Source organism: Miscanthus floridulus, chromosome 1 (genome assembly GCF_019320115.1).
Source record: "Miscanthus floridulus cultivar M001 chromosome 1, ASM1932011v1, whole genome shotgun sequence".
Lineage (NCBI taxonomy): Eukaryota > Viridiplantae > Streptophyta > Magnoliopsida > Poales > Poaceae > Miscanthus > Miscanthus floridulus.
The window spans coordinates 146,032,747-146,056,918 of NC_089580.1; the positions used below are offsets into that span (position 1 = coordinate 146,032,747).

At 47.9% G+C, this 24,172-nt stretch overlaps 1 protein-coding gene across 2 annotated transcripts; it reads left to right on the forward strand.

Annotated features, from left to right (window-relative positions):
* Positions 1-13,464: 13,464 nt before the first annotated feature.
* On the forward strand, positions 13,465-18,307 carry LOC136543236 (UDP-glucose 4-epimerase 1-like). Of its 2 annotated transcripts, none has more exons than XM_066535739.1 (9): positions 13,465-13,825; positions 15,061-15,110; positions 15,992-16,139; positions 16,719-16,820; positions 16,921-17,148; positions 17,253-17,337; positions 17,460-17,542; positions 17,650-17,741; positions 17,856-18,307. In XM_066535739.1, exons 1-9 carry the CDS (start codon positions 13,631-13,633, stop codon positions 17,950-17,952), a joined length of 1,080 nt encoding a protein of 359 aa, XP_066391836.1. In that variant the 5' UTR covers positions 13,465-13,630; the 3' UTR covers positions 17,953-18,307. The 2 variants fall into 2 exon arrangements, with proteins under 2 accessions (XP_066391836.1, XP_066391839.1); XM_066535742.1 differs by having other exon boundaries at positions 16,004-16,139.
* Positions 18,308-24,172: the final 5,865 nt, after the last annotated feature.

Here is a 24,172-nt window from a genome sequence, read left to right on the forward strand (position 1 = left end):
CCTCCTGGTGGGCTCAGAGAGGATTTCCTTTACGCTGCGATCGTAGTTGTTATTTATAACTCTCACCAAATGTTTTTATGAATGAAAGTACTACAACTGTGTCATAATTTACATATCAATAATTCATCATGCCATGATTAGATATGTATTTCCGCTGTAATTCTGATCACATGTTATATTCCGCTATTCAAGTAAATTGTTTATAACTCTGATAATATGATTTCATTCCGCTGTCATATTAATAAATATTATACTCTGATGTTGTATTAAAAGTGATGTAAGAAATGGTTACGAATTATGTAAGCTTTATTCTCTCATTTGTGATCCTGATGGCAAAAATGTGGATTTTCGGGTTCTCCCCTGGGGTGTGCCCGACGGAATCGAGTAATTTAGCGTTCTCCCTCGAGTGCTTAGTGTCTAACGGAAGACAAGCACTCCTGTGAGGCATTAAATTAAGCGGTTCTGCCACAGGTGGTATCAGAGCATAAATGAGGAAATAAAGCTTCGAAAACCTTTGCTAAACTAAAATTTGACAACCCATTGTTGCAAAGTTAGGACGTTTACATGCGATGTTATATAAGTAGCCCTATTACTATGGTTATGTATCCAGGATAGATGGCACTCTGCTGACATAGGTAGACTTAATCAAGTTTCTGCAGGTACACTGACTCGAGCATAGTCCGATAGTATCGGCTAGTTACAGGGAGAGAACGATGTGCCAAAACTCTGAGAACGGTTGCCCTATATGTTGGCAACAGTGAAAGGACGTATAGGACGTGCATTCATGTATATCCTGTTTTGTGCATTATAGCGCCGTATTGCTTGCAGATACGCTATCCGTAGGTGTCCCGCGTGTCGTTTTGTGCACGTCTGACTCGTTCCTGTCCGATAGTTAGGTCTGCACTGTGGCTTCGTGTTTCGCGTTCGCCCGTGGTTCGCGCCGGTCGTGACCCATGTCTCTCTGTACCCCTTTCTGCGCTCTTGTCGGACCCTTGCCCTGCAGTCGTACTAGTCAATAATGGCCTCGCACGTCGCTCGCCTCCAACGCGTGGAATTTGGTCGATCCGCCGTAGTGATATCGCGCGGGAACCCTAGTGAACCGCGCTAGGACCACTGAACGCTCCGCCTTTATAAGTAGAGCCTAGCTTAGCCATTGGTACCACCACTCAGCGCACTTTAGCTCGCTTAGCTTTTCCTTTGAGCCAGCTTTTCGCTCAGCCTTCCTTGCAACCACCGCCAAAGATGGCAGGAGCCTGGGTTAGTACCTACTGCCTGAACGTTGTGGGTTTTCCCAGAATCCTGCATGCCACCCTGCAAAAGCTCGGAGTCAATGATCGCCCCAAGTATGAGGGCCATGAGTATGAGGAGCATGGCACCGAGCGGTGTGAGGTTACCGTCTACATCGGGAAGAGTGAGGAGTTCCCCGACCTAACTGAAGCCTGGAGTGTGACCGCAACCAGGTTTCGCTTCGTCGACACCTACCAGGTTGTGGCCCGCAAAGCCTTGCGGTACCTCTACCAGATCTATGAGGAACCCATTGCTCGTACCCCCATGCAGTTCTTTCCTCCTTTGGACAAGAATCGGCGGGCATGGAGGGCCCGCATGGAGGCTTTGCAAGGACAAGATGTGCAAGAGGACAGTCCCACCGTGGTGCACTTGACCACGTACCTGCTCGCTCTAGATGAGCAGTATGACTGTCAAGCCTTGGAGCTGAGGGCGTGCCTTCGGCGCGCTGAGGAAACTGAGATCTTCAACCGGATGCTCCAGGTGCAGCTCGTCGACGCGCATGCCAGCGCTGCAGCTGCTGAGAGCCGAGAGGCTGCCATGGAGGAAGCTCTAAAGGGAGCCAAAGATCGGCATGTTCACCAGCTGCAGGTGGCCTATCTTGTCACCAAGGTCGAACGGAGGACGTTGGCTACTGGAAGGCAGGATGCCCCGATCTTGGAAGGGATCCCTATCCACCCGCCCGAGAGAAGAAGAACCGGTGTTGCAGCACCGCCAGCACCTCCACCCTCGGAAGTGTTAGAAGAAGAACCCTTGATTCCTCTCGCTCAGCCGTTGCCCCGTGAGGATGTAGACTAGTTGCCTTGGACGTTGTGCGGTAGTAGTAGTGCTTGTTGTCGCTGTCCCCCCCCCTCCGGTATTGTACTCTTGTCGTTGTTGTCGTCCGTAGTTGTTGAGCCCGTTCGACCATAGGTGAATGCTGTGTCGTGAACGGGAGCCTGAATGCCTATATGCTATACCCGTATCAGATCGTTGGAACATGCATTTTGTTATGTTGCTGTGCTTATTGTGTTTATCTACCTTAAGTTCGTTAGATGTGCTTAAGTTTTCTAGGGTGATATTAAGCGGGTTACAAGAGAAGTTGCCATTCAGATACCAGCAGATCAGCCGTGATTGGGTGTTATTGGACATTGTATCGACTAATTGTGGATGTCCCAACAGAACACTTGAATCTTTTTAAAACAAATCCGTCGTTGGATTTAAATTCCTTGTCCCTTGTTGTGGAGGGAAACCTTTGTTGTTGAATTTTTCCCTTGCGATACCCCTTACTCTGTGGTCTATGACCCCACTGCCTTCATGGCGTGTAAGTTGGTAATAGTTGCCTGGTTAAAAGCTTATGGTGCCGCGATGAAACCGAGGGCTCCCTGTGGAACAGCTGCCACATGTGACGCTGCTCGGCACGCGCTGGTATCGAGGTTGTTAACCAAGTACCTTTACCAAGTTACACCGCCGTACCGTTTTGTTTTAAAAATTTTCTCCTTGGAAATGTTTAAGTGTTCAAATGGGAAGTCCACAACGGGGTGATACAGAAGTGTTCTCTCAAGGTAAACAAGAGATGGTTTGGAGAAAGAAAGTATGACATGATCTGGGTTTACAGAAAAGACGGATGTGGTCGAGTAAAGGAAAGAAAAAGAAGAGTAGTAAAGGAAGGTTAGCAGTGGATAGCCGGGAGTAATAGAAAAGTCTGAGTGGATGTCTTGTCCAAAGCCCTATGCTTAGTTGACCGCTACGCATGTTGGGTCATTTCGCTGCGTGCCCTGCGAACGCTGTCGGTGTCGGGTCCATTATCATCCCGTTTTCGCGTGGCCGCGGCATCGTGCGGTGTTCGTTGTCTTTGTGCACTATGCGTTGCTCCTTTTCCCCAGCATTCGGTCGACTCTCTACCCCGCACCGTCGTCCCCCGTACCGGACCCCCCCCCCATTTCCCCTTCCCTTTCTTTCTTCTTTTGGTGACACGACCGCTGCACGCCTGCCTCGTCGAGCGAATCTCCTCTACTCTCCTTTATTTCCCCCTCCGCCGCTCGCACAGGAAGCATGCCATGTCTCCGACCTTATCTCCATAGCATGCACCGTCTGTGTATCCCATCCCCGCCGCATCCGCTTCCAGTGTGTTGCTCCCCACCTCCATTCTCCACTATAAATACCCTTGGTCCTTGCTCTTCTTCTTCATTCCCATTCCTCTCACAGTCACATAAGAGCTACGAAATCCAGTCGACGTTGTGAAGCTAGGTCTGTTAGTCTGAGGTGATGGTGTGATCTGAAAAGAAGAAGGGATCCGGTTCGTCGACGAAGTTCAAGATCTCTTTGTTAGTTTGGTCTTAGGGTTCGCGATGTTTTACTTCTCAGTCGACTGTTTCTAGATCTGTTGGTGCTACGCCATATTTTGGATAATCATTATCTTATTGTTTCTCCATTGTCCTCGTCTATCTCGACTTCTGGATTAAGTCTCGATTGTACCAAGTTGCTCTTAATCATGTATCCCTAGATCCCCGTGTGGTGTAGTATTCGAAGTCGTGTAATCTCTGATCTATGAAATGTAATCGCGTTTTCCCCTTCTGGTTCTTGCTTCGAATCTCGGGATGAAATTCTTTTTAAGGGGGGTTGGTTGTAACACCCCGGTGTTACGATCTCGTTTAGCACTGCGATTTAGGCCTAAGAAAAATTTCCTAAATAAGTTTCTCAGATTTTTAATAATTTAAATATTACGCTCATGTTTAAAATGCCATTTTTAGCAAACGATAGTGAGCAAAGTAATTAAATAGCGAACGGCTTGTGCTGTTAGATTAAGCTTGAAAAGCGACTTTTATAAATAAAAGAGAACAATATATATATATAGGATAGCTTAAAAATCAAAGTTAGAAATTAAAAACTATTTAATTCGTTCGTGTCCATGCCCTCGCTAAGCGCCACTGTCCAAATGTCAGTGTCATCGCATCACTCTACGGCCTCCGTTCTCTCGCTGTTGTCCTGATCGCAGCTCCGTGTCTGCCATGGCTAGCGAGCAAATTTCAAGTCCCGACGCGCCAAGAAAAATCTCGCCAGGTCACCTCCGTGTCGATAGCATTGCTTGTCTCTCTTCCTTTCTTTTTCTGCTGCCGAGTCGTCTTCTCTCTGCTCCAGTCCGTCGTGGTTGGCCGGTTCCTTTTTCCTCCTCGCACGCACGGGCGCACCCGCGTCACCAGCGCCTCTCTTCTTCACCCCGTGACTCCCACCGCAGCAACTCCTGCTCGCTTTCCCCCACTCCACCTCGCTTTGCACCTCCACGGCTCCTTCCGCGCCCCGCCCCGTGAGCGAGCCCCGACCCGCGCGCAGCTTCGCCGCCCTCTGCTCCCCCATGCGCTAGTGCCCCACGGCCGCCTTTGGTGCACTGCGCAACGCGCGTCCCTTGGCCCTAGCCTGCGCTGGTCCACTACCCCGCTGCGCACGCCATGGCCGGAGCCAAGCCGACCAAACCGCGACCGCCCGTGCCCAGGTTCTGCATGCTCGCCGGTCGCCGAGCCCTCGGTCCCACGCCCGCCTGCTGCTCCTCCTTTTCTTCCCCACGACGAGTTCCCGCGCCCCTGTCCTCGCCGAGCCACCGAGCGCAGTCGTGTCCGCGTTTCCGCCATCGCAGCCGTACCGTACCACCGAGAGCAGCCATGACGAGCCCTGCCAGTCCGCGCACCTCCTCGCCCTCCTCTCTACTCCACGCCATGTCGTCATCCGCGCAGCCGGCCTGCTGCCCGTGGCCGGTGTTGTGCCCTCTGCCGGTGTTGGCCGTCCCCGAGAGCGAGCGCACCCGCTGCTCCAGGCGCCCTTCTGCCGAGCCACAGCGTTCCGCCAACGCTGGCCCGTCCCCGCGGAGCTCCTTGGCTATGCTCCATAGTGCCGTGCCGATCCCACCACCACCGCAGCGCCGCACCCCGTGTCCCATGCTGCGTCCCCACGCCGGACCGTGGTCCAGCGGCGGCTCCGCCGTCGTCCGCTTCCGCCGCGCGCGCAAGCACGCCTTGCCGCCGGTGCCGTGGAGCTTGCTGCACTGTGGTCGCCACCGCTCGGCCACGCACTCCTTCCCCGCGCACTCGCGCCGCCGTTGCGCGGCCACACGTATGGCTACGATGTCCCGCCGCCGGCGGATGATTCTTTCCCGTCCGTGCTCTGCTCCTGGGAAGGTGAGAAAGGGAATAGAAACGAATACGGGGTTCTCATTGCAAAGTCAGTGACTCGCATGAATAGTATTTTCGTACCACGGGTTAAATTGAGGAAAGATCAGGGGCCTTTTCGCAAAGGTGTCGCGCTACTTGCCGTCTGGGCCGCTGGCGCTGCTGGCGTGCGCCTGTTGGGCCACTGGCCTCGGCTAGGCCATCGGCCGGGCGCGCTGCCTGGGCCAGCTCGCCGCGGGCCGCGCGATGGGCCGTCGGCCATGCCCCCACTTGGGTCGGCCTGGTGCCGCTTGCGCCTGGGCCGGATTGGTGCCGAATGGGCTGCCATGGTGCTGGGCCAGTTCGTTGATGCCGGCCTTTTCTATTTGTAGAGCAGCTTCTAATTTAGCTTACAAGGTAAATTTGTAAACTTAAAATAGAATTATGTAGGTGTCCAGAAATTGTGAAACCAGTTTTGTTAGTCTCCTAAAATCGTGATCTATCTGCTAGTCTAATTTGTTCGTATAGTTGGATAATATTTTTGGAAGCCATATAATTAATCTAAGATATTTAATATTGCAGAATATAAACTTGTAGGAACTTTCGTGACAAATTGGTAATAATATTAGATCTGAAATCTTTACAGTAGGTTCCTAGCAATATTAGCTGCTCACCATAATTTTGTAGCTCTAGAATAATTAGTTGCTAGATAAATAATAATGTCCTATTGCGAATAGAGAAACACCGTTGGTTTATATAACTAAAAGAATTGTTGAGAAATAATGCCTTGTTCGACAACATGGATACGTAGCTAAGTACGGTCGTTGTTAGAACTAGCCGTTAACTTGAGAGGCGTAAAGCGTATTTATATGAGTCACGATTGCAGTCAATTAATTATATCTTTACATGGCATTACATTGCATATCATATAGGTACGATGATGGATCAACGGATCGATCAAAGGATGATTGGGAATCCGAAGGTGATGCGATGGGCTTTCTATCCAGTTGATGGTGGATGATCGGAAGATGCAGACACTAACTTTTTAATATATCTTACCCAGGCAAGCCCCAGTGCATAACCCCTACTTTCTGCAGTTTAAATTATATTTGTGCATTAAGTTTTAAGGAGTTGAATGAAACCCACTTGCACATATATATCTTTACCCTATGAGTCTTACTAGTATGACAGGATCGTGTAGATTGCTATGCTACAGGACTCCGGTAGAAGTCGAGTGATTGCCTGTCACTCGCGAGATATAGGAAATATGTTACTATATGATTATCATCTGGAATATATAAAATGGTGGAAAGGAAAATAGTGACCGGGCAGGGAGGTGGTTTGGGTATTGGTGGGTGTAAGAAGTTGTGTCACCGCGGAGGCGGGTCATAGCTTGGTTACACCATTTTCCCTGTCTGGTCGATTAAGGACCGATCGTGCATATGACTCTAGGCAGGTCACAGACTTATTATCCCGAGCACATACTTGTGTATGGGCGCTTGGAAAGCTTGTTGCTCTCTTGTCGCGGATCCGGCTCTTTCCGGACCGACTGTCAGGGTTTTGTTTTGGTGGAGGAGGTTCTTGCGCCGCACTGAGTCCGGGACTCAGGGGCGGGGGCTTGGAGTCCTAGTTTGGACGGGGACCTGGACACCCGGGACAGGAGAGTGATGGGTTGGTCCTGCTGGTGCCCGGGGTACAAGCGGGGCGTGTGTTTTCGGGGTACCCAGCTGGGGGCATTGATTCGCGAATCGCCGGGCTATCCGGTACGGCTTGTCTACGGTTTAGCATCGTAGTAAGAACTGAAAGATGAAGGATGGAAGATGGACAAAGGAAATCTGCTTGCTTACCCCCTGATTGAAAGTAGTACATGTGCTTATATAGAATGGTTAGTTAATGAACCAATGCGGCTATTAATAAAAATCAAATATAAGGACGCACGCTTAGTAATGCTTCCTGCAATGCAATGAACCCACAAGCCAGATCGCCCTGCATATCCTTGGAGTCTTTTCTTTTCTTCTGTCGGGTAAGTCTTGCTGAGTACAATTGAGTACTCAGGGTTTTATTCTCCCTGTTGCAGGTGTTAGGTGGATGCTAAAGCTGACCTTTGTGTGTGGATTCCTCCTGGTGGGCTCAGAGAGGATTTCCTTTACGCTGCGATCGTAGTTGTTATTTATAACTCTCACCAAATGTTTTTATGAATAAAAGTACTACAACTGTGTCATAATTTACATATCAATAATTCATCATGCCATGATTAGATATGCATTTCCGCTGTAATTCTAATCACATGTTATATTCCGCTATTCAAGTAAATTGTTTATAACTCTGATAATATAATTTCATTCCGCTGTCATATTAATAAATATTATACTCTGATGTTGTATTAAAAGTGATGTAAGAAATGGTTATGAATTATGTAAGCTTTATTCTCTCATTTGTGATCCTGATGGCAAAAATATGGATTTTCGGGTTCTCCCCTAGGGCGTGCCCGATGGAATCGAGTAATTTAGCATTCTCCCTCGAGTGCTTAGTGTCTAACGGAAGACAAGCACTCCTGTGAGGCATTAAATTAGGCGGTTCTGCCACAATGGGTGGCACCGCTGCTGTGGGGAGAGGGATGGTGGCGCCACCAGGAGAGGAGGGGAGGGGATGGCTGCCGAGGGAGGGAGAGAGAGAGTGGAGGAGGGAGGTGCGCTGCTGCGTTGGGGGCGGGCCGGGCGCCCGCGGGGTAATGAAGAAGGGGGGAGGGGGAGGGGTGGGCGAATTAGATATTTTGTCCTTTGCCGAGTGTCCTAGATCTGGACACTCGGCAAAGTTTTTTTTCTTTTTTTTTCTTCTTCTTTCCTAGAATTTTTTTTATTGATTTGCCGAGTGCTTTTTTTGACACTCGACAAACCCTCTCTTTATCGAGTGTTTTTAGCGCAGCACTCGGCAAAAAACTTATTTATCGAGTGTCCGAGAGAATACACTCAGCAAACATAAAATCACTCGGCAAATTTGATGTTTCTGGTAGTGTCTATAGGAACGGGAATCCTATGTTTTACCTATGATCTACCCACGATCCAAAGGAGGCCTTATTGGTTATGTGAGATACAAATAGCTAGGGTTGGTGACTGCTCCCAGCGTCGCACCGTCGTCGCCGCCGGCTGCATCCCCGGAGCCGACGGCCCCCTCCCCCACCCCCGCCTCCTCCCTGCATCACAAGCCCAGACTCCACCACTACTCGCTCAGGCTATAGATCTGCGTCGTCAGGAGGATGCGTCTCCCCAATGCCGCCGTCGGCCCTCTCCTCCCCTTCTGATGACTCCGGTAGGATTGGCGCGGACGCCGAGGACCTAGCCGCTCATGGGAAAGACGCTCGGACGTCGACGTCGGGGGATGCACCCCAACCTAGGCACCACCGCTGCCGTTGGACTCTGGGCCGAGCCCGACCACCGGCGAGGATGAGCCCACTACGCGCTGCCGATAGGGATGAGCCTGTTGCACAGTCGCCGCAAGAGCCGGCGCCACCTACAGACGGATCTAGCGCGTGCGGCTCTCGAGCGGGTGGTTCCGCGTCCGCCGGCAATGGCGCGATGACGTTTCGGCCGCTCTTTTCCTCACCTCCCTCGACGCCACTTGCCTGCTCCCTCTTGACTAGCCTGTCGGGTGCCGCTCTAGCACCGCCAGCCACCTCCCCCACCAGCGCTGAGTTGTCCCCCTCCTCACTATCCCCTGACGCCGCTCCATTTTTTCCCTGCTCCGCCAGTAGGTCGAAGAGCATGCGTTGGGAAGATGATTCGTTCTCCCTCTCTGACGGCTCTGACGACGACCGCTCCCCCTCCGCCGGCACGTACCTGGTGGCTTCTTGGCATGCCCTTTTGGCCACCGTAGAGGTGGGTCCTCCGGGCATAGCACATGCATACGATGTGGTTGCTGGGACAACGCAAGCCGCAAGTACAGGCAAGGCGCCAAGACGTCGACGGCGGTGTCGCCGCAGCTAGCGGGAACCAGCCGCAAAGCACATGGACAACCAGGTTGCTGGCGGGCTAGTGCCGGTGCACCAGCGCCTAGGGCAGAGGCAGCACATAGCACCTAAGCGTCGTCGAGCACAACCATAGGTCGATGACACTAGTGGTGGAGCCTGGGTCATGACTGATGGTGCCCGCTTGCTAGTCCATCAGAGGCTGGGCCCACGGGTTCCGATCGGCAACCACCGCCGTATCTCTGCCCCGGACGTGGATGGCTGGCGCAAGGTCCTACCGGCAACCGCTGGCGGTGGTGGGAATGAACCCAACACGCCCACGAACCAGCGACCTCCGAGGCACATTCCGCCAGGTCTACACGGCAAGTGCTTCAATTGCCTCTCCTCTTCACATCGAGTGGCAACCTGTGAGCTGCCCCAACGTTGTCTGTGCTGCAGGGGTCTTTGACACATTGCGCGCCACTGCATGCAACCACGGCACGCGGGCTCTGGGAGCTCGGGCATTACCGGCGCTGTGGGTCGACGACCGCGCCCGGTTTATAGCACCGGCAACCCTATTGATGCTTGGCTAGCGGACAATGGTGCTTCGCATGGCGCTAGTGGGACCATGCTGGACAGCGTCATTCCTGCCAATAGCGGCCAACAACGCCAACGATGAAGGCGTCTCGGGCGGTCGGCAGGGGCTATTCCATCAGCGTCGGGAGAAAACTCGGCCACCACAACTTCCTATTTCCCCGAGCCGGAACACTCCTCCAATGATGTTGCAGCTGACCGTGGCGAGCTGGCCAACGGGACGTCGCCTCTTGGGGTCGATCCGTTGACGCTGGCCATGTGGCCTCATGACTTACTCCCTGTTCGTGACTTCATAGACGACCCGATGGTGGAGGAGTTTGCAGCTTCTCTTACCACCAGTCGGTTTGTCACATGTCCGGTGACCACCCAGCCAGAGATTGCGGCCAAGGTGGTGGTCACCTGCGTCTGCGCCTATGGGCAGTAGACGTTGTCCTAGCTTGCGCCTCCGCAACCCACTCAGTGGGTTGTGGATTCACCACCGGCGTCACCTCAGACTCGCCGCTCGCCATCATCGCCTGACTTGGCCCCGCGTCAGTCCCCCCTGGGTAGGAAGCGGCTGTGGATGCCTGTGCCAAATTCGGAGGCTATGGAGCTTGAGTTGTTGAGGCCCAGTCACGGGTCATTGACTGATGACGAAGGCCACAACGCTCAACCTCCATCGGTTGAGGCATATGCATCCCTGTTGACACAATTGGAGGCGTGGGTATGCATCCCGTTCGAGACTCCGTTGATCCGCACGCCGAGGCTGAGGAGGTCGAGGACACCTTCAACGGTGATGTCGGTGCGTCGGAGTGGAAGGCTTGCCGCTAAAACCAAGGACTCCAACCCGACTATCCAGGCATAAGATATGCTCAAGCAAAGGCTAGGGATCGCAAGCATGGCACAGTGTCCGGAGCCTGCGACTTTGGACAGTATCAATGCGTTCTTTGTTGCGCCGTTGTCGCTCTCCAAACAGGAGGCCCTTCAGGCGCTCTTCGCTCCAGATTTTGATCCGGTGACCATGGAGCTGAACCTCAGTGTCTTCGAGCACGACGCTTTTTAGCCGCTGAGTTCAGGGCCTGTTGTATTTGTCCCTATGCTTGTTGCTCTTCACGCTGCGTAGTTTCTTTTCTTGTGTAATCACAACTACGTGAGCTTTGTCGGTTGTTTGGTTCGATAACCATAAATTATCGTCCCAGTTTTAGTTTGTAAACTCTTATTCTGCTTAATGAATACGAGCCAATGGCACGTTGGAGAAAAAAATCCAGATGAACCACGTGACCGATATCCATGCACATGCTACTCACGCTTATGTCAGATTTTTACATTAGAGACACGTCTAGACAGTCATTACTCATTAGTGACGCGAAAAAAACTAAGTCACTTATTTTACGTCTCTGATGTGATAAGCCAAAAGTATTTTTCTCTCTCTCTTATATCTATTCATGCTTCGATGAAACATAGGAAAGTGGCATCTTTTCAAATAGAGACAATACGAACACACGGGGATACACACCCTACATCTTTGAACGTCTTAAAAAACTAGTTTAGTAAATATAGATATTGGCAAAGCAATAACAAGTGTCTACTCCTTCTGTCATATAATATAGTGCATTCTGGTATTTAAAATTTATCCTGAAATATAAAGGAGTCGAGAACAAAAAGATAATATTTACTAAATAGAAATGCTTGATTCAATACTTGCCATATCTTTTATAAGAGAATTGAGAGTCTATTCTTTAATCATGGGGAATAGAATCGGGTTTCCATAAATTAGAAAGTTAAGTGAGAGATACATGTACCTCATTATTGACCAATAGGTGCGGTGGGATAGTTATTTTTCTTTAGATGTGCAGGTGTGATACTATGCATGGTTCATATCAAAATGGTAAGTTGCTATACATGGCTACGCTCAATTGGTATTTAGCAAATGAGATGAAATTTATATAATAGGAGGTGTTATCAAATAATGCAAGGATAACAAAAGGGCATGATTCTTGTTGTATACAAGTAGAATAAAGCCACATTTGGATCTCATCGTAGTCATGATTCTAGATAGTGAAATAGAATATGGATCTCATTAATACATTATTGCCATTGTAGGGTTTGTTTGGAACGCAGAAATAAAAAACATAGGAATAGAAAAAAAAATACAAGAATAGAAAGTGAGTAAAGGTTGAAAATAGAGGATTGAAAAACGTAGGAATCTTGTGGGAAGGAGTGTTTGGAATGGAGGAACCAAAAGTTTCGGTTAGAACATTAATACCACTTTAACGATATTTTTTGTATTATAATAATCAGCACAGTAGGCCTTAGACAAATGATCCCATGCATCTGGACAACAGCAGTATCGAGAAATGAGCTAGTGCTCTTTTGTTTATCTCCTCATTGCTCTTTTTGCCTCGGTCTTATGCGAAACCAGAGCTCAGATTGGATGTATTTTTTTCTACGTTTTGTGAAGGGAACATAACCTTTCCTCTGGAATTAAAACGAGCGTTCCTCCGTTCCAAACGCTGCCTGAGGTCAGCCAAACAGAGGAACCGGTTTCCTTCAAAGTTCCTGTGAAAATACTCCAATCCAAACGGGGCCGTATAGTGAAAATCTCCAAATCGTAAATGTCTAGATAGATAATGAACTCTAAAACTTCATTACAGAGATCCAATGTATAGTGAGAATCTCAATGGATCTTATCATCTTTCTATCTTATTCTTATTTTTCTTGGAGATCCAAAAAGGTCTAAAATAATAGAGTAATTAAGGGATGGCATTGGCGTTATTATGTAGTGTATTTATATGTATTTGTTACTCCCTTTGTTTTTATTTACATACATACTTGGTTTATCATAAGTCAAACATTTATATCTTTAACCATTATTTTTTTTAAAATTATATAGATTTATGACAGATTTATATTTTTAGATTCACTATAAAATATACTTCCAAAATATATACTCACTCTGTTCGCTTGATCGTATCAGCCATGCTTATCAGCCACGATACAATATTTTTCTCTCACAATAAAACAACATATGTCAGCTTATAAGCCACAAAAACAATCAAGCGAACATTGTGACTATAGGTGTTGTAAAACTATAATGATATTTTTGAAATGGATAGCAAAATATAATAATATTTGACTTAAGACATATCTAACGTGACATGTAAAAAAGAAATGGAGGGGTAGCTGCGAAATAAAATCCTCATAATATTGATATAAATTATTTATGTGTATCGTAGGTAGCATCAATGAATAATTATTAATAATTAATATATGGAAGCAAATCCCGTTTCCAAACGGGTGGATTGTGGTGGTCAATTGCTTGGATTTGATATGGTTGACTTTGATGCGGCATCGTGGATGTACGTACGTACACTTGGACGGCCGAGATCGGGGGTCGGAACCGCGGGTGCAGCGGAGAAAAATCTGCGCGGCTTCGTGGGGACGTGGCGGACTCCCGAATCCTCGCGCGCGCCCGGCGCCCGGCCCTCGGCCCTCGGCCCAGGCCCTGAAGGTCCGGGCGAGCGGCTATATATGAGATGGAGATGAGCCAAGCAAAAACACGGCAGTTCTAGTCGATCTCGATCGCAGGCGCAGTCAGTGCACACACAACTCCGTTCTTCTCCTCTCCCCTCTCTGTCTTGCATCCTTCACGGGCGATCCGCCCAGGAGATTGACGACCCAGTAGAATAACCAACAAGGAAGGGGAGCGATGGTGTCCGCCGTGCTCCGGACCATCCTGGTGACGGGCGGCGCCGGGTACATCGGCAGCCACACGGTGCTGCAGCTGCTGCAGCAGGGCTTCCGCGTCGTCGTCGTCGACAACCTCGACAACGCCTCCGAGGTCGCCCTCGTCCGCGTCGCCGAGCTCGCCGGCCACAACGGCGCCAACCTCGTCTTCCACAAGGTGCGCGCACTCTACGCGTGATTGATTGCTTCCTACCCTGCCGTTGCCAGTTTCGTTTCGTTTGTTTAATTTCTTCCTACTGAGATTTTAGTTAGCTTCCCCCCCCCCCCCCCCCCCCCCCCCCCCCCCCCCCCTGACTTGCTGAAGTTCCATTGTTTGGATCGTCGCCTCGATAGAAATTTGGCGGGGCTTAATTCTGATGATGGAATTTTATATTATTTGTTTAATCATTTTTCTTTTCCACAAACTAGTAACGGAATTCCTCAGTCCTACTTGATTTGTTTTTTTTGTTTCGTTACCATTCATTATTTGATTTCCTACTAAAATCAAAACGAATCAATGGACAAAAAGGGGCAGATATTGATTTGCGGGGCGTTTTTTTCCCCTGCTTTTCCCTGTTTTTTCCCCCTGTTTTTTTTTCCTTCTACGTCTAGTCTTTAATTTAAAACTACTATAGTAGTAGTATCCAGCTAGCTCTAGCTCCTTAAAAAAAAAAAAACCTAGCTCTAGCTGTCCATGGTCACACACCAGTACACCACCCGCGTCGACGCCGTTTCGTTTGGTTTCCGTGGCAATCGGCAAAGCCCCGGTAAGTCGGCCACCGCCCCGGTCTTTCCTCGCGTTGACGCGGCCGCGTGACGCGACTGATGCGTGCCCTCCTCTAGTGGAAACTGGAAATGGTACACCTACACCACATACACGCCACGCGTTGCTTTCTTGTTTCATTTCTCTTTTCTATCTATCCTTCTGCCTTCCGTCCCCTTACAAATTCCTTTCTTCTACACTTAAATAAATTAATAAAAATAAGTAGACAAAACAGACCGCGTCGTCGTGCCGGCCTCGCCGCCGCCTCCTCTGCTTCTCTGCCGTGTCGGGTCAACCATTAGCCAGTTAGCCTACTTCCACTCCCACGGCCCGTGCGCGCAGCCAAACCTGAATTGAACCTGACCTGCCTAAGTCCATCATCCATTTCCGTTCCGTTCCGTTGTTGAATGGTGCGTGATTAGCGCCGAATTATATTGACCTCCCCGCCCACAATTTAATACACGTCCCATCGCGCCTATTCTGCACCTGCATATTCATTCGTCAGATCGCAAGAGCACTATACTATTGGTTTCTGCATGTTCATATGTATGTCTGTTTCTGCGATTTTTTCGAAGGAAACTGTTTGTTTCTGCATTACGCACGCTTAACTTAAACTGGCCTTCTAATTAATACTGCCTCTGCCTCTGCAGGTTGACCTTCGCGACAGGCACGCTTTGGAGGAAATCTTCTCGTCCCACAGGTAACCAACAACGCCAGTTCAATCTACCTACTCTTATACAGCCTGTTCGGCTGGGGCTAAAACGATAGTATACGATCGTGGATTATTACTGCTGGCTGGTTTGGTGTGAGAGAAAAATAATGTTCTGGCTGAAAATTTACGATCGTTTACGACCAAACGAACATGCTGACAGTGCCTTGTTTATCATACATTTTATGGGTGGCCTCTCGAATGCCCCAGCAGCATACTACACAACGACAGCTGCTAAATAAAGTACCCTCCAAACTAAACTAGTACTTAGCAGCTATGATGAGTCCAGTCGTGGTTGCCAACAATTACCACTGATGATGTGCAGTAGTACGCCTCTACTTTATTTATTCGTAGCAGATAACAATGTACCATATACCACCTCTGCTGTTTGTTTTATTATACTATCACCATGACATGCATAACCTGTACTTTGTGGGAGCCTGCCAATCAAACTAATTGTCGATGTACCTGCCTGCCGTATCCGCCCCTTGCTTGCATTTCCAGAGGTGTCAACTGACTGGATTCAGTTCAGTTGACTTTTATTGATTCCTGGCAAGCTTTTTCTGGAATCCGCCGCTCTTCTTTATTCAGTTTAATTGACTAAAATTATTGCCGAATCTGGCATGCTGTTAGTTTTAATTGACTAATTCAGTTTTAATCGCCGAATCAGCTGCTTTGCTTGCATTTCTATAAAGCAAGCTGTTTCTAGTGCTTGTGCTGCATGTATATCTTGATTACCACAGCTCAACTTAGCTAAGCTGTCTGCCTATCTGTGATGTTCACTTTCTCGGCACCGCCAGGGCAGCTGTTGTTGGTCACTAAAATATTTGGCATTTTCCCTTTGCTCCTGACTAACACACGATCACGTCAAGCTGTGGCTGCAGGTTTGAGGCTGTCATTCACTTTGCTGGGCTCAAAGCTGTTGGCGAGAGCGTGCACAAGCCCTTGCTTTACTATGACAACAACCTCATCGGCACCATCACCCTTCTCGAGGTGATGGCTGCAAATGGCTGCAGGAAGGTAACAAACATACTTGCCTCTTGTTTCATATAAGAAGCCATCTTCTCTGGCCCTGCATTTTTGGGCACTCATGTTTGCTTGCTTTACAACTTGTTTCTGTTGTCGTCGCCTACTTTGCATTGCGCAACTGCATGCCCCCTTGCTGGGGCTCACAGGATACCGGTGTCCTAGTTTGCTTCTGGACCAGGTGCCACTGTCCCTTTTTCGTTGTCTGCCAGCCAACTTGTAAATTTGTGTCACGGAGGAGCCACGCGTGCTGTCCGTGACGAAATCTTCATTGCGATGGTTCCAGATTTTGCTTCTTGTGTCTCGGCCATCCATCCGTATAGCGTTTTCTGTTCCCTAGTGCTAGCGTGCTGCCACAATAATTTTTTCTGGTACAGTAGGGGCTAGCAACTGCAAAATGACCATCCTTGCTCCCAACAGATAATTGTTCTTGTTTGATTGATAGTACCTCAGCACTCATTTCAACTTAGAATCCATTATATATCGCATTAATACAGCAGGAGCCTGAGTAACGTATGCATCACCATCACTTTCTCTGGAAAGCTAACTGAACATGTTTCCTTGTCATTACAGCTGGTGTTTTCATCATCTGCAACTGTCTATGGGTGGCCCAAGGAAGTACCATGCACCGAAGAATTCCCGCTTTGCGCCACCAATCCCTATGGGCGAACCAAGGTTCCTTTTCTTCTTAAGAATTTCTTTGTTCAATACTGCCTTTTGCTGTTCAATGATCATCTATTAACTACATAAAATATATTATGATACCGTGCTGCAGCTTGTGATCGAAGACATCTGTCGCGATGTTCACCGTTCGGACCCTGATTGGAAGATCATACTGCTCAGGTACTTCAATCCTGTTGGTGCTCATCCAAGCGGATACATCGGTGAAGACCCCTGCGGTGTCCCAAACAACCTGATGCCCTATGTTCAGCAAGTCGCTGTTGGGAGGTTACCTCACCTCACAGTCTATGGAACAGACTACAACACAAAGGATGGAACTGGGGTACGTACTCTATTGCTTGTGCTCCTCTGTTATTGTCTAATGGTAGGTAGTCCAGAAACTCAGCTCGTTACTGATCTATATGTACTTCTAAAAAAAACTGCCAGGTGCGTGATTACATCCATGTTGTTGACCTGGCTGATGGCCACATAGCAGCCCTGAGGAAGCTCTATGAAGACTCTGACAAAATAGGTTGGTTACCAATTGTTGATTCTAAACTTCATGGACAACTCAGCTGTTGTATATTCAATCAATCAGCCAAAGCTGGCTAATGATGCGATGCTCATCTATTGGTTGGTTGCAAACTCATGTAGGGTGTGAAGTATACAACCTGGGGACAGGAAAGGGGACATCGGTGTTGGAAATGGTGGCAGCATTCGAGAAGGTTTCTGGCAAGGTAAAATTAAGTTTACTTACTTGAACCATAGTGCATGCCTATATGTTCGCCAACATATTGATGTTTCGTTCATCCAACTGGTTGCCTGACTGGCTGATTCTGTACAGAAAATCCCTTTGGTGTTTGCTGGGCGAAGACCTGGAGACGCAGAGATCGTCTATGCCGCAACTGCCAAGGCAGAGAAAGAGCTCAAATGGAAGTAAGTATGCTGCTAGCTATGGCTTGTATGCTGCTGGTGCTGGTCGATGGATTCCGCGTGGCATTCTCCCGATCCGATCCTTATTTATAACGAAAACAATATGAAAACTTGCAGGGCAAAGTACGGGATCGAGGAGATGTGCAGAGATCTGTGGAATTGGGCAAGCAAGAACCCATACGGCTACGCTGGATCAAGCGACAACGGCAAATGAATCACCCATGCATCCATCCTGCAGTAGTAGCAAGCAGCAAACTGAGCAGCAGCAGCCTATACTACCATAATTAATAACTCATCATATGTAATAGTCAGTCATCTAATTAGGGGATGCTGCGATGGGCCTCGTTTCTTCAATGTATAGAGGGAGTAGGGGGGGTCCATCTCATCTATCCATCTTGTTATTTTTTTTTATCATTCCTGTGTGATTATTAGGCCAGCCTGATATTACTCCATGGTTGGTTGCTAGAAAAGGAATAAACTCCAGGCATACCTAATTATAGATATATACACCGTGACTGTCTTGTAATTTATGATACTAGATAGACTGTTGACTTGATCGGTTGATGAGACCTACTCGTGCTGTCGTGCGCTCTGGTTCTGCATGATCGCTCAGCTCAGAGCTCCCCTACTGTAAAACAAGACTCGTACTCTAAAGTGAGCCTAACTCCATCCTTGGAATAGAAACGAACATCTGAAATCCTATGATATTGCTCTTTCTCTGCCTCCTAGCGGACAGTCGGGGCCGCCCCAGGGCGGGTCCTAACTGAAGCGCTCAAGCACGCAAGTCGCAGGCCACTAACTCCTAGCGGACAGTGCAGAGCAAGCTTTTCGGTCGTACAATTAGTTTCTTAGTTAATCACAACAGCGTGTGTTCCACCGCTTAGGCCTTTGTTCGTGTTCTACCCATCACTAATGTCACCTCACTGTGATGTGATATCGGGTGCGTATGCTTTCTAACTTCTAAAAAAAAATGATATTACACTGCACCCTGGCTTGAAAAAATAATGATGGGAAAAATAAAAAAAATGATTCCATGCTTGAAAAAAAATATTGTACCTTATTTTGGGAAATTATTAATAAGGGCAGCCTAAAAGACATGTGAACTGTGGCCTTCAGCGCTAGGGGTAATAGAGTCATTCCGCGTACAATTAACACCCTTAGGCCATCAAACTAACGGAAAGGTCAAGAAATCAAAAAGAAATTCATTTTAGGGCCAAATAAATAAGTTTAAGAAAAAAAGAGCGAATAAATTAAGCATCATTTTTTGTAGGCCAAGAAAATAATTTTCTCTATTTTTTTGTTCCATTGTACAATTAGAATCTTCTTTGCCAATTGAAAATGTCATTGTTCCAAACACGAGATATGCCGTGACTGCCTGTGACTGTGACTGCGGGGGCTGATGGGCCATGGCCTAGGGAGTACTGTAGAGAGAGATGCTGAGTGCTGGCAGCTCTGGCCCGTCAACTTTGGAGCAAGCACATGCACGCCCTCTTGCTATCATCTCGGAATGGCATGCTCAGCTATTAGAGTGTGTTGTTGCAGAGATGAGTGAAGTGTTATTTTTTTCTTCAAATTCTGTATAAAAAACAAATGCACATGTTTTTTTTGTCAAAATTCCGTAGCATCTATGGTATGGGTCCATTGAACTTGAACCAAGGAAGCTGGTTACATTTGGGCCGAGATAAGGTCCACTGCTGCTAGGCCATGAGCGGTGCTGGGCCTCGCGGAGCACGCTTCACGTCACAGGCGCTAGCAGCGGACACGTGTGAGTGGGCCCCACCACCGCAGTTTGTCACCTCTGTTATAAAACATGTCGCTATCTGATAGAACCTTCTCCTCTCCGTTTCTGAGATCAACGTAGTAGATGAAAGTAAGATAGAGAGACTATTCTTTATTTTTTTAAATATTAGTGATTACATAGAGCTTCTACGTATATATAATTCTATCAATATCTAAAAAATTGGTAAGAGCCCACATACAAACGAACTAAGATTATAATTTCTCATTCTCCTTTTCTTCTAGAATAGAGTCCGTATGTTTTACAGCACTCCTCCTTGGATGATTACCACGATATGCACATGCCTCATTAAAAACTCTATAAAAAACCCAGTAGAAAAAAACGATTCTTGGAGAAAAGAGTGCATCGCATTCGTTAATTGTATTGCACATGTTGTCTCATTAAAATTCTTGTGTGAGAAACCTTTAAGTAAAAACTCACATAGAAAAAAAGAGTACAACATTTAACTTTCTTGGTCATGTATTCTTCAGAATATTCTATTCTTCATGAATATATATTTATCTTCATGATAAATGCATAAACTTTAACGTTTTTAGTAAATATGATTTACTTGATCTTGATAATTCTAGTGGTTTAATTACCTTCAAGGTAGATTCACATAAATTTCTCTCCCTCATAAAGTGATCCTTTGAACATCATTGTTCAAACCACACTTTTCATAAATGTGTGCTTAATAATGGTATGCAATACCACAATACTATATCTTTCAAAATATTGGCTCGCAATTATAATATGAGTAAACAAGAGCAATATGCTTCATGCATAAATAACCACTTAATTAGTTGTGCAAAACAAATAAAATTTATCCTTCGGGGTAATAAATTCTTTTAGATGATTATGGGGTAAATAGTTTATAATATTCAATATCTTCTAGATAGTGTATCAAACTTATACTTAGAGTTTGAATACTTCTCTAATTCTTTCTCAGTGGATTTCTAAATTATATTCTCTATAGATCTTTAGGATTTTGATTGAACCACTAAATAATAAATCTAGTCTTGTATTTGGCATTTAGGGGATAATTCAATTGCCAAAATTACTCTTATTCTCATACCTTCTATGGTATTTAGAGGATATCAAAACTTCATTCCTAGCTTTACAATATACACTTTCTGAATGTTTGTATGACATCTTCATGCTATTTATGATTCCTTTTTTTTTCTCTCGGGTCTACGTTCACTTCAGGGATTAATGATGCTTCTCAAGAATCGACTGGTAAATCCTTTATGGATTAAATCTTTCAAGGGTGTTCTCATTCTTATTGAATAACATTTCTCTTCTATGAGATATATTATGTACTACATGATAGACTATGAGTAGATTATTATGTGATATACACAATGAGATAGTATTATTCACTGCAAAGTTATTCGATGACTGTTCCTTTTAGGACACGCTTTTCTTAAGACTTTTTATATTCATTCAGGAATATATTATACCTTAGACTTCTTAAAACTTTGTATGAGATTTAATTCCCATATGTTGTGATTTATATTCTTTAGGAACTATATGGATCTTCATAATCCACTTATTAACTGGATATTACATATTCATTTATTTCATTTGGCAGAGATATAGCAGAACAATTATTTTTTCTTAGTAGGAGATTCAACCTCAATTGCTTTCTTCATTGATCTGATATAATCGCTACAGACGATTTTGCCATGGACTTTGTTTTTTGGATCCGGGTTCTCATAAGAGAAACATTTGTAATTATAGAGGTAGCGTTGTCGACAACTATTATTTTCTCTCAATATTCATACAATATGAGATCATTCTATCTCTTTATCATTTCCCAAACAAGAGATATTTTATTGTTCTATGTACCCAACACATGAAGCGTACGCTTAGTATCGGGTTCATAAACCCAGGGTCCCTAATGGGCCCGCTTCCCAGCAAAAGCTCGGCCCAGCAGACGGCATTACAGACGACGTGTAACTCCTGGGCCGGCCCATATACCTAACAAATAGGCCGGAAGAGTGATCCAATCTCCGACCAGAAGGTCTCTGACTCCGACCGGCTTCTTCAGCCAGAAGGCCTAGCCAAGGAGGGGACGACATCCACTCCCGACTTTGACCCGCTTCTCCGACCGGAAGTACACCGAGCCTCTGCTTACAGCTCTTTCTCCGACCAGCGCGGTCAGAGCCGACTGGGAACGACCGAATAGGGACGCCCGCTCGGTGAGGACCTAAGAATCAGGCGGAACAGATAAGGCAAGGCACTCAAGTCAACCACAATACCGAGGACCGTACCCTGCACACCTACAGGATAGTACTGTAAGGTCATGTCAGAAGAGTGCTTTGCAACCTTCCAGACATGTCAGAACAGAAATAGTGTTGTGGGCGCTGATATTTGTCCTACAGTATGGTAGGCGCCGACATTTGCCATACCAGAAGAACACGATGGAGCCTACCATATGTATCTGGGGGCCAATAGTATTGTGGGCACCGACAAACTATCTTGTACCCGACGACGTGGGCAACAAGACTAGGTAGCACACACTCTCTCTTTCTCTCACTCTCTCTCACTTGTAAGACCATCCCTTCGTCTATAAAAGGGGATGCGCCCTCTCCCAACAAAAGGAGAACGAGATAGATGAACAATAGATGGATCATTCTGACTCACTCTCTACTAGCTTTAGACATCCTAAAGCTACACAGAGCTTACGTTCCAATACATAGTGCACGTAGGAGCTCTCGTCACTCTCAGCCCTTCGGTCTAGAGTCCAACCGGACTTCTAACACCCCCATCTTACTTCTACTAGTTTATAACCCCACAGCAAACTTCGAGCACCTAGGCTCAGGAATAAAGTCACCGACTGACTCAAACTGGACGTTGGGCACGTTGTCTGAACCAGTATAAACCTTGTGTCCTTGAGTGCTAGGCCACATCCGATCACAACGTACAGCAAAATGACAAATATTTACTTGCTGGTCACTTTTCGCACCGATAGTTGGCGCCGTCCGTGGGGAGGACGTCGTACGTTCACGCTTTTTGGTCATCGGATGGCCCACCTTTCCGCCATCTTCGGCATGGCGGGCTCAAGCGATATGACTCGCTTTGACTCGCTTGAGTTGCCCATGCTCCCACCTATTGGGATGTGGGTTCCTCTCATCTTCGAGCCATTCCAAACCTTCCTCTTTGGAAGCCTAGACTTCGTCGCTAACCAGCTTGGCGTGCTTCGCCTTCCTGAGGAGGCACTTATCTCGATGCCCGTCGAAGGAGGAGCGCCCTCCATCGGCTTCGGGACACATGGTGACCTCAAGGATGAGGCACCTACGCTTCGCTCCGACCCCGCGCTGGGCTCAAACCCCACTACGAGTAACATACATATTGTTATTTACTCGCTATTTACTGTCTTCCGCCGACTCTCTAGAGGGACCCCACCGTCCCCACCGTGACCGTCATGCAACCAGTTCCCCTATGGCCTCGCATCCCCCATGGACGTGTACGCATGGGGGCTCTAAAGGATGCTGACACCGCCCCCTCTCACATCTGAATTCATGGGGATGGCGGGCTACGCTCCCGCCTCTTTCCACAACCTCGTGGATGACGAGGTCGAAAGTGACGTCTCCAGCATCGGCGACGTCATGGCGCCTAGCCACCCTCTATCCTAGGAATGCGCTATGGCGGACGCTCCAAGACAGCCACCGGTGGTAGCATAGTCCCTATAGACTCACACCCCTTTGGACCCTCGTGCGGAGGCCCTCACGCGTGCGCAGGAGCACGGCGAGGAGCTACGACAAAGGCGGTAGGGCCAGCCGCCACCTGTGCCGGCGCGCTCGGTGCAGCATGTTGCGCCATGCATGCGTAACCTAGCGAGCGGCGCCTAGGGTCATGCCCGCCAGGTCCAGCGCAACATCATGGACGGGAGGAACAATCCCCCATAGTTCGGTCGGGCTGGCCAGAACATCACCGCTGCGGCGATGCTTCTGTGCGGCCATCTAGAGCCTGTTGACCCCTAGGAGCAGGCGGTCCACTGGAACCTTCGAGCGCTTGTGGAAACCGCCGCTGTTCAAAAGGCAGAGAGCTCCATGTCACGACACTGACTCGTGACTTCTTTCCGTACCGGGGGAATGGGGGCGCATCAGTCGAATCGCTCCATTCGCTCACCGCTACAGTCATTAGCCATGGAATAGGAGGCCACAGCTGCACCATAGCCTGACCTGGCACCCGCTCCACACCGACCACCTATGCGTGAAAGCCTCGGGCCAAACCGAGACGCTCACAGCGTCATCAACAATCGGCGTCAAGCCTGACATGATGATGACGTCCACCATGCGACGGTGAAAGCGGGCATCATGGGCCCTGGCCAGACCATCGAGGGGAGCGAGGAAATGCACCCTAGGCATGGTTGCCGACCAGACAACTAGAGCCCTAGCCCGGATAGCCTGGGACCATGGGCCTTTGGCCGTCGCATCTAGAGAGCATCGTTCCCACAGCGCTTCCGACCGCCTATCAACGTCACCAAATATACCGGGGAGATGAATCCCGGTATATGGCTCAAAGACTTCTAGCTTGCCTGCCGAGCCAAAGGAGTGGATGATGACAACTTCATGATTCAATACCTCCCCATCTACGTGGGGGAACATGTTCGAGCATGGCTTGAATTGCTCCCGTATGACAGCATCCACGA

Excerpts from the sequence above, each read along its gene's own strand:
- LOC136543236 (XM_066535739.1), top strand. The coding sequence starts at position 13,631 with ATGGTGTCCGCCGTGCTCCGGACCATCCTGGTGACGGGCGGCGCCGGG. Across the intron at positions 15,111-15,991 it reads GAAATCTTCTCGTCCCACAG|CTGTGGCTGCAGGTTTGAGG; the intron begins GTAACCAACAAC and ends GATCACGTCAAG. Across the intron at positions 16,821-16,920 it reads ATCCCTATGGGCGAACCAAG|CTTGTGATCGAAGACATCTG; the intron begins GTTCCTTTTCTT and ends ACCGTGCTGCAG.